The sequence below is a fragment of the Trachurus japonicus genome, chromosome 21, assembly GCF_045865225.1.
Source record: "Trachurus japonicus isolate A0001 chromosome 21, Traja_1.0".
NCBI lineage: Eukaryota > Metazoa > Chordata > Actinopteri > Carangiformes > Carangidae > Trachurus > Trachurus japonicus.
In genome coordinates, this window is record NC_140927.1 from 10,880,410 (window position 1) to 10,890,725 (window position 10,316).

A 10,316-nucleotide genomic window follows, 5' to 3' on the forward strand; every position below is an offset into this window, starting at 1 on the left:
AAACACAGTGTCAAATGGAGCTAAATGAAAGTGAGCAAATATACTTTATTAGTGACAAGATCAATACCAACAAAAAAAATAAAAAATAAAAATACATACAAGTTGTAGCCACCAGTTTACATTTGTGTTAAACTATATTTGTCATGTTTAGTATAGACACCAAATATATCTTTGTCCATGCAGAGGGTTTCTTTTTGAGTTGACTGTCTAAGTATATAGGCTACCTGTAATACTTCACCAAAAACAAACACAGCACAAAAAAACATGATTAAACCAGTATCTTAACCTGCAACATTGGTTATTAGGGACTGTATAGAATAAACAAAAAGTGCAACTTACCACTGCAGTGTAATGACTCAAACAACAGGTATTTGAATTTGCCATTGAATGTATGCTGGTATGTAACAAATTACTTGTGTTTACTTGTGCAGTGTCTATGAACATTGACTCTTCTTTTAGCCTTTATGTCCTCTTCTCTCTTTCACTGTTATTTCTTGGGATATTTCTCTTTGGCCAGTCTGACAAAGTCCTCACCACTGTCCAGTGACACCAGGCAGTCCTGAAAGAAGGATGGAGACAGAAGAGGAGCATGACGAGAATGAAATAGGTGAGACTCGCACATGCAGATGGAGGAAAAGAAACACAAGTCAAAACCTATAAAAGTGTGTGTGTGTGTGTCTGTGTATTGTATACCATGACAAAGAGGTATCTGGTCTGGGGTCCTGTTCCAGCGGGGAACAGAGAGGTGTGTTCCAGCAGCTGTTTCAATAGCTCTGTAGATTTGTTATTATGCTCGTGATCTCGACTAAATCGCCTCTGCCTGTTCACACACAGCAAGGCGTCCACCTCACGCTGATAACCTGCAGAGAGACAGCAGTGGAAAGTCAAAGGAGCAGAGGAAAAAGCCATGAGAAAAGAACTGCAGAGTCAGAGTACAGGGAGGTGGAGGAGGCAGATATAAAGTTCAGAATCTCACCTAGCTGCAACAAGATTTTCTTCCATCGAGCTCTGACTTCTCGTCTTGCATAGCGCAAAGTGTGTATGTCAAAATTCAGCTTTTCCCATTCCTATAGGTAAACACACAAACAAAATATAAAAATGTAAAATATAAAAAGATGGAGAGTAAATACTGAATCATAAATTACAACAAAACACCACAGAACTAAATAGAAATAAATGTGTTTGCTGTTTACTTTGTAAAAAATGTAGGTAAAAATCCAACAGAACCCTGCTGTTATGGTTTGTCCCTTGTTCCCTCTTCATGTCCTGTTTTATTTTGAAGTTCCCTATGTCTTGTCTTCCTGTGTTCACTCTCCTGTGATTACCTCATGTGTCTCACCTGTGTGTGATTGTCCCACCTGTGTCTCATTTCTCTTGTATGTATTTTACCTCAGGGTTCACTGTTGCCCTTTTTTGGTTTGTCCATGTTCAGTGTCGCCTGTGTTTTTTGTGTCCCTCTAGTCCAGTCTTTTTTGTTCCGCTGAACCTGTTTCCTGAGTCTGTCTACATTCTGGGTCCTTCAGAGAACCCCCACTTTAACACCTGTATGGACGCTTTCAGTTTATAGTCATTATCAACTGACTAGAGCCACCCCCACTTGCATGTGTACTGTAGAAACCCAACAGAATTAATAGATGGGTGGGTGTCAGCTGGTTTCATACTAAATATTTGCTTTAATGTACTTTGTACAATGTACAGATTTTTATCTGTTGTTCAAAGACACAAAACATGGTTTTACAATCTGCCACAGTGAGACTGATGGCAAAAACAAAATGCTTAACAATATGGACATTGAACCTTCACTACCTCAACCTGCTTTTCATGTGCAATATTATGTGAAAATGTTGTTATATACTCTCTGACACATGCAATATCCCCCCATAGCTTTTTCCCTATCACTAGTGGCAGTTATGCTTACAATGTGCATGTTTATGTTTACAATTTATTAATTATATTTTTACTTCAACTTTATTATATAGTTTTCTTTTCTTGAATGATGTTTTAATCACTTTTTAATTATAGATTATGTGCCTTTATGTATCTTTTAACTTACTACAAGACTCCAACAGAGCCCTGCACGTATCTGGACTGTTTGGTTTGTGCACAACTGGCAAATAAAATCTCTTTACTGCTGACATTCATAGTCCACCTTCATGGACTATATCACCAGTGGAAATAGCTTCACAGGCGTGAAAAACCATGTCATGTTCTCTTGTAACTGAATGACACTTTTAAAAACCATATTAAGCTCTGTGCTATTTCACTGCAGACATTTTGACATGTCACAATATAAAATTCAAGTGAGGGAAAATAAAATTGATATAATTGTCCATTGTCAATGGTGTTAGTAAAACCTGCATGAGCTGAAACTGAGCTAAAACACCTGAGCTTTTACTGCTTTGACAAGTCAAAATGATTTGCTGTTAAAAAGACAAAACTTCACACTTACTGACACTAACTGGTAGAGTTTGAAATGGATTTTAAAAGATTTATTTGTGACGATGTGAGTGATCGTATCTTAAATTGGTTCCACAATACACAGTGGCTGCATTCACACGTGAACTTAGAGCCAACCACGTGTGGTCAGATCACCTGAGACAAATGTTGACACCAGGTCTGAACAGGACCTTTTGTATTAAAACAGAGTTTAACAACAGTTTACACTCTGCCGGCATGTCCTACTTTACTTACTGGGCTATTCTTCCCCAGTGCTTAATGACCTTTAATGCAGCACATCCATTCATCACTCATTAGTTTGGCCTGATGTTGCAAAGAGACCCTCAGCGGAACAGGGATGGTTCAGTGAATGTTCTGTTTGAATGCGGAGCTGTTGGCCCAAATCACTGTTGAGGAATTCATTTATTAAAACAATGTATTCACTGTGTCCTGCAGCCAGCTACTCTCAACACGAAGAGGGTTCAGACTGTGAGACTGTGAATGTACTCCCTCTGGACTCCCACAGTCATAAAAATAGCAAAGATGTTTTTGGCCACGTCATTACACATTGTGCAGTAAATGAATCAAACAAACCTAGTAGATGTAAATTACTGAGTGACAACTAAAGAGGCATTTTGGAAAATCCCAAATTGGGATATATCAGAGGGATCATCCGGAGCAAGACCCTCCGTGTCTAATTCAGTCTAACGCTCTAATGTGCAACCCACAGTAAGTTGCTTTGTTGTTTACTTACATCACTGATTAAGTAAAAAAAAAAAAAAAAAAAAAGGTGGGGGGGGGTGCCTGCATGTGGGTGTCTTCGAGAAAAACAAAAGGATGAAAAGTTTGAAGACCACTTGTAAACACTTAAGAAATTTCAGAAAAAGTCATACTGCAGTTATTTCTGGCAGATGATTTCAGTTGGAATATGACCCCAACTCACCGTTTCAGTTGAAATGGTCATTTTTTTTTGACATTTTAACTGAAAATGTTAGAGTTTGTGCCAATCACAAACATACTCCTCCTGCAGCACCTGTAATTTGGATATTGCACTTGGTTATATTTTGATTTTGTTAATGATTCAGCCCTTCCAGTTCCTCTGAATGATGCAAACACAGGGCAATGCAGTTTGCCCATGGTACTCTTTAAATCATCTCCAGTGAAATGGGCCTTTGGCTCACTTTCCTTCGTTACCCTGAGAAGACCAAGTTAATTACTGCTAATATAATATTTCTAATATTAAGTTATTTTGGAATCTAGGTCATGCTCATTTCCTATGAGTAAACACGAAGAAGACTTAAAGGCCTCTTTGAGAGCCACCTGTGTACAGTATTTCTTCTCCCCTTATTGGATAAATACGTTAGAGAGCTGCGACAGAATTACTTTTTTTTACTGAATTACAAGGGGAGAGCTCTGTACTGTTCCAAGTGTACACATTTAGAAATGCATTTAATCTTTGTCCAGATCTAAATGTCAGGTCACTGCATGGTTAATTGGTCCAATTACTGAAGATTACTGGCTGTGGGAAAACTGTGAACTACAACTACACACAAAAAAGAAGCATCAAGTCCAGGAGAATATGGATAAAAGGTTTACAGGTTAAAATATGAAATAGCTGTTAAGTGACATTATTAGTTAAAATAAAATATCTTAAATTGCAATGGCAAGTGTAAATATTTAACTTGCTGCACCGTAGCATTTTGAGCACCCCATCATGTACTATACAGTTGTATACTGCCTACTGGTATGCATTGCAAATTAATGAGAAGTGTTTTTTTTCTGAGTCATACACCTATTCATACCCTAACCCTAACACGAGTGTTAATCCCTCTTACTCTGTCTTTTGTGCTCCTCGTATCATACAGAACAACAACAACAACAACAACACACTTTGCCTCACCTCTGTGGCCTTGTCAGCCTGATCTCTCATGCTGATAAAGGCCTGCAGCTCTCTGTCCGATCCTCGTCTGATGGCAGAGTCATGGGCTGTGTGTGTGCTGGCCCATGGATTAGCAGTGCCCCTTTGGCCCTGCCTGTTCCTCCACAAGCTGCTTTTTGAAGGCTGCGGCCCAAAGAGACTTTCCTCTTCTGTGTCACTGTCACTGGACTCACTGGACATCAGCTCCGGTCGTCTGGGAGCTGCAGTGGTTTGCATGCTGAGAAGAGAGACAGACGAATCAAAATGAAGTCTGGACCCTCAGATTTGTCATTTGTCAGGTGTTTTGCTCACCGTAAAATGGCGTTCTTCTCCTCTCTGTTATGTTTCAGGTAGAAGTGACAGCAGCAGCTGGTGAGGTACGCACCCATTGGTCCTTGTAAAAGTTTCCAACAATAGAAATCTAGCCTTTCTGGTGTAATCCTACAACAGTCACACCTCCTGCGACAGATTTCCAGAATCTTCGGGAAACCTGAATATTTCTAAGCTGACGGGTCCTCATTTGCAAACGTCCGGAAAGCAGAAATCCAGGCAACATACTAACTTGTTATGTCTCATCCTCCTCTCTCCTTGGCTCTCCTGGCCCTAAATGAGAGCCGTCTGTCAATTGCATTATCCACGTGAGTCCAAACAGGGACACAACAACAACACACACACACACACAGGGCAGTTGAGGGATGAATGGCACATTTGTTCAGCAGCTCCTGATAGTGCAGAATGCAGTGGCAGAGGCATAACTTTCTTAACACACGCGCAAATCAGGGCTGGTAGCATCATGTAGTCTCTGTTGATCGTCTGTGTTCATGTGCACCAGAGGAAAAGGAATGAACTGTCTTGATAAGATTAACACATTTAAAAAAAAGCAAAGCAGTTCTGCTTGTTATGTAACTTTAATGACATTTCATAAATGTTAATATATAACTGATTCACCATAATCCCCCTCATAGTTGTTATGTTTTTACCTCTGGTGTGGACTTGATTGTAAAGATAACCGGTAATGACTTTTTTTGTCCACATAGCAACAGCCTGTCCAAACAAAATGTACTTGTACAGTAGCGCTGCTGGAGGTGAGAGCAGTGTCGGTGCTGCAGGGGCAGGTGCAACAGGTTAAAGACCGAGCAGCTCGTCCAAGGAAGGAAACTGACAGAGAGGTCAAAGTGAGAAGGAGCAAATTAAGATGGCATTTAGATATTGGCTGCTGGGTTTGTTCCTGCTGATAAACAGTGGCTTACAGACTCCTCAGGGGTGAGTTGTGTCGTGTTGACAATTAAAGTGTGTTGTCTTCAATGGTTTGCCATTTGCTGTACGGGTGTGCAAATGTATTTATACATATATTTTTACTTTCCTGTTCTTGGATGTTTTATTTTCTCGAGTATTTGAGTAATCTCGACATACCGTGTGTAATCACACCTATTTTTTTCATACTGTTATTTCTATCGATGTGGTAATCCATTGCATCAGGGTCTAAGGACAGAGGATGTTGTTACGATGCCATGTAAAGCCCTTTGAGACAAACGGTTTGTCTTGCCTTGCATCATTGCTGTCTATATTCTGGCTGTACACAATTTTGAGAATGAAGAATACTAATTTTTTTTTAAAAGATTTGCCAATCACATGAAGTATCACACTGAAATGTTTTTCTTAGTTATTCTACAGTTATTGTTTTAGTGTTTGATACCCAGGTGTAACTCAAATCTTCACTGTAATCTAAAGTATTGACATGTTGCAGGTTATATTTCTGTAATTATACTGAAAAGCATATATAATGAATTCATTTTTTACCTTTACAGTTTCACTGAGGGTTTGCAATCAACATGGAGCTATGATTACACCAAATATCACCCCATGGATGAGGTAAAGCTCTCTCACTGTCGGACAATCTTCAGGGAATACTTTCCTATAAATAAACATTTTCCTTGATGCATCACAATCCTTGTTCTTCTTTTTAAATATTCACTTTGATCTGTGTAGAGTAGAGACAGACCTTGTCCAGAGAGAGCTATGAACAGCAATACATAAATGAATTATCATTCTGATTAAACTGCACCACAGGTCTACAAGTGGATGGAGGATGTGGAGCGAGGCGACCCAGAGCTGGTCTCCTCTGCTGTGTATGGACAAACCTTTGAAGAGCGAAACATCACGCTGCTGAAGGTGAACATTATCTTTCACCACGCGGCTTTGTCAACTTTAGAAAATGGGACATTTTAATCAGAGCAGAGACGGGTGTTTTTTTATATTTACTTTCACTTACCTTGCATCACCTGCCTCCAACTGAATTATTTATTCTCAGCATTTCCAAAAAATGACCCTCATTCACCCAGACTGGCTTGTGTTGTGTGTCTCCTCCAGCTGGGGCTGAAGAGCCCAGAGGGCAGAGAGAAGAAGGTGATCTGGATGGACTGTGGTATTCACGCTCGAGAGTGGATCGCCCCCGCCTTCTGCCAGTGGTTTGTTAAAGAGGTGTGTGCGCACAGACATCAGTTCAATTAGTGACACATGCACTCAAACAAGTTCATGATGATGCATAAGTGTTGAAATTTTGTTCAGATTGTGCACTCTTATAAAACCAACAAGAAGCTGGAAGAGATGCTGCAGAACCTGGACATCTATGTTACTCCTGTAATTAACGTGGATGGATATGTATTCACCTGGGTCAACAACGACGTGAGTTCTTCCTTTTCATTCTCGTGCATTCAGCAAATAGGACTGTGAGTCACTGATTTATTGTTTTACAACTGAGTGACTATGGCCTATCCTGCATCTGCTAAGTGAGAGCAGCACATTGATTCAGCTGCAGTTAGGGCTGTAAATGAGTGACAACAACACTGCACACGCAGACTCACAGAAGCCGACCTGTGTGTTGTTTTCATGAAGACTCGTCTGTGGAGAAAGTCTCGTTCCCTCCCTCCCCAAGGTAGTGAGTGTTACGGCGTTGACCTCAACAGAAACTTTAATGCCAACTGGGGAAGTGAGTTACATACTTTTTCTCAAAGTAAAATGTTTCTGATAACACAAATGATAAAAAAAATGTGATATCACATTAAAGTAAAACAAGGTGCTTGATAAACATTCCTCCCTTTGACAGTAGTATAATTTGATTGGTTATTTATTCATTCATTTTTCAATGTGAATTTATATTTAACAATTTTTTTTTACAAAAGAAAACACACATATTTCAAGCTATTTACATACTGTACTGTAAGGAGGAGTGTTGATGTGCTTTATTGTTCCTCTCCTCAGCGGTAGGCGTGTCATTTGATGCTTGTGAAAACAACTACTGTGGGAAATCAGCAGGGTCGGAGCCAGAGGCTAAAGCTGTGATGGACTTTGTTGGTAATTATCTGTCCTAATGAAACAGTATTACTGTAAAAACAATTAGCAGTTCTTTGTGTTTCATAGATTACATTAAATTCAACTTTTCACTTAGTGGTTCAACCTTTGAGAGGTTTATGTTCATGTTCTTATAACATCAGTATTTTTGTCTGTGTCCTTTAGGGGAGATGGCTGACCGGATCCTGTGTTTCCTCACCATCCACTCTGCTGGACAACTTATACTGCTGCCATATGGCCACCCGCAGATCTCTGCACCCAACTACGATGAGCTGGTGTGTGTGTGTGTGTGTGTGTGTGTGTGTGTGTGTGTGTGTGTGTGTGTGTGTGTGTGTGTGTGTGTGTGTGTGTGTGTGTGTGTGTGTGTGCGTGCGTGCGTGTGTGCGTGCGTGTGTGTGAGTGAGTGATATTAGAGAACATAAATGTGTGAGGCTGACTGGCAGACGGAGGGGCGTGCGTGCATGTGTGCAGTAATGGACCTTTAGCTGAGAGATAAACGCATTATGTGTGAACTGTGCAGGTTGCAGTGGGCCAGGCAGCAGCAGTGGAGATGAAGAAGGTGCATGGAATGAACTACACTGTGGGAACATCTCCACAAATCCTTTGTGAGACTCACATACACACACACACACACACACAGACACACTGACTTGGCCTGCTCCTTCATGCCCTGCCTGTCTTAAATAGCACATGGTCTGATACAGTAAGTCACACTAATGAGCAACTTTGATAAAAAAGAATGAACAGTCAGGCAACTCGGACCACATTTTAAATTTCACATTAGCAAATTATCTCATCTCATACTGTATCTTAGGTGTTGTGGGCTTGTATCTTATGTTTATCATATATCTTTCTTCCTCTTACACAATACAGTTGAACAAATTGAAGAAAGATAATTCTGAACATTTTCTTTAAAAGGACATAAATTGGTGTTTCATCCGCATCTGTCTCTGTGCCTCTGTCACCATCAGATCCAAACTCAGGTTCAAGTCGTGACTGGGCTCGCCTCATTGGAATACCATTCTCCTATACCTTTGAGCTGAGGGACAAAGGTGAGCTGGACTTCAGCAACATCATGTATCCGTAGAGTCATCAGCCTGATGTAATGCACTGACTTTGATGTTCCTTGATGATCCTCCAGGTGAGTTCAGCCACTTGCTGCCAGAGGATCAGATACAGCCGGCCTGTGAGGAGGCGTACGCAGGAGCTCTCTCCATCATCACACATGTCCATGACAAGTCTTTCACCAACGCTGCTATCACCACGGTGATGAGCTTTGCATCAGCCTCTGGGGTTGCTATGACAATTTGGAGCATTCTTCTGACAGTGTTACTCACTGGAGGGGTCTCAGTGTAAGACGGTGAAATCCTCAGTCAAACAATGATGAGTCGTCTCAGAAAAGCCAAAGGTGATCACTGAGCTTTCAAAAGATATATTTATACAGTCTGTAATTGGATGTATTTTCCCAAATTTTCCCTTATTACTTTATTAGAAATGTGATGGTGATATTGTACACAATTTGAACAGCAGGGGGCAGCCTTGCTTTATTTTTACATCAAATCCCATCCATGTGGGGCTTCTGTCAGCTCGATGTATGATGTTTCATTAACTTAATTTCCTTTATCTGAGCCACATGGCTGATTAAGTTAGCATACATTTCAGTCTCCACCTTCATGTGCATCGTCTTGTTTTATCGTCACATCTCATTCTCATTATCTTCAGCACCACAAAAAAACCACACACATCACATGATGTGAAGGTAATAGACATTAATGAGAACTTTAGGTTTATGGGGGCTGGAGGTTTATCTGTGTTAGATTTAGACTCTATAAACATTTACATTCTCAGCATCCAGGAAGTTCACTCTTCTCTCTTAGACAAACTTGTAAACCGTGGTTCTTGAATAAATGCATCTGTTGAAAAAAATCATTATCACTGCTAATAAACAGTTATGTTGGTACTGTACTGGGATCGGCCAGTGGCTATGAAAATGTGTCAATAGATTGTCAAGTTAAATTATTGGATTAAGTGTTAGCTATTGGGTTCTCCCCAGATTTTCCAGGTCCAGCTTCCTCCCACAGTCCAAAATCATGCACACTAACTCTATATGGCGTGTCTGTGCGTTGTTGTTTATGTGACCCTGCGATGGACCGGCAACCTGTCCAGCCCTCACCCCATGTCGGTTGGGATTGGCTAAAGCCTGCCCTGTGACCCTGAACATATAGGCAGTACAGACAGCAAATAGATGGATGTATTGCATTGATAAACATAATGTGGTGGAACTTCATGTTCCTTCACTTGCTGTTCATCAATTTGCAATTTCTGAATCTTGATCACCCAGTCCCCCATCTGGAAAAAGACTTGATTTTTGGAGGCAGCTGCTTCAAGCTTGAAATTAATTTTCAGGTGGTATTTCAGAATGTTTATTTATTTATTTTTTTACACACATGTTCATGTTGGCACGATGGTACGCCAGTCATGTCTAAGGGCGGATTTTTCATGTTTGTGTCCCCTGATGTTGTAAAAATCACAAACCACAGACCACAGATCACTGAGGTCATTCATGTCGTTGTTAGAACCTGGACTTTCTCCGCTAGAGGTTTTGCTACAT

General features: G+C 40.5%; 2 protein-coding genes across 2 annotated transcripts; one reads left to right on the forward strand and one right to left on the reverse strand.

The window, feature by feature from the left end:
* Positions 1-397: 397 nt before the first annotated feature.
* LOC146964792 (melanoregulin) lies at positions 398-4,912 on the reverse strand. Its single transcript, XM_085765048.1, has 5 exons — positions 4,667-4,912; positions 4,337-4,592; positions 977-1,067; positions 694-860; positions 398-559 (listed from the first exon to the last, which is right to left on the reverse strand). The coding sequence occupies exons 1-5, from the start codon at positions 4,741-4,743 to the stop codon at positions 488-490; spliced, it is 663 nt and encodes a 220-aa protein (XP_085621174.1). The 5' UTR covers positions 4,744-4,912; the 3' UTR covers positions 398-487.
* A 529-nt stretch (positions 4,913-5,441) lies between these two features.
* On the forward strand, positions 5,442-9,675 carry LOC146964793 (carboxypeptidase O-like). The gene is made up of 11 exons (XM_085765136.1): positions 5,442-5,617; positions 6,163-6,226; positions 6,425-6,526; positions 6,725-6,835; positions 6,923-7,039; positions 7,250-7,343; positions 7,616-7,708; positions 7,871-7,980; positions 8,226-8,310; positions 8,677-8,757; positions 8,847-9,675. Exons 1-11 carry the CDS (start codon positions 5,550-5,552, stop codon positions 9,059-9,061), a joined length of 1,140 nt encoding a protein of 379 aa, XP_085621262.1. The 5' UTR covers positions 5,442-5,549; the 3' UTR covers positions 9,062-9,675.
* Positions 9,676-10,316: the final 641 nt, after the last annotated feature.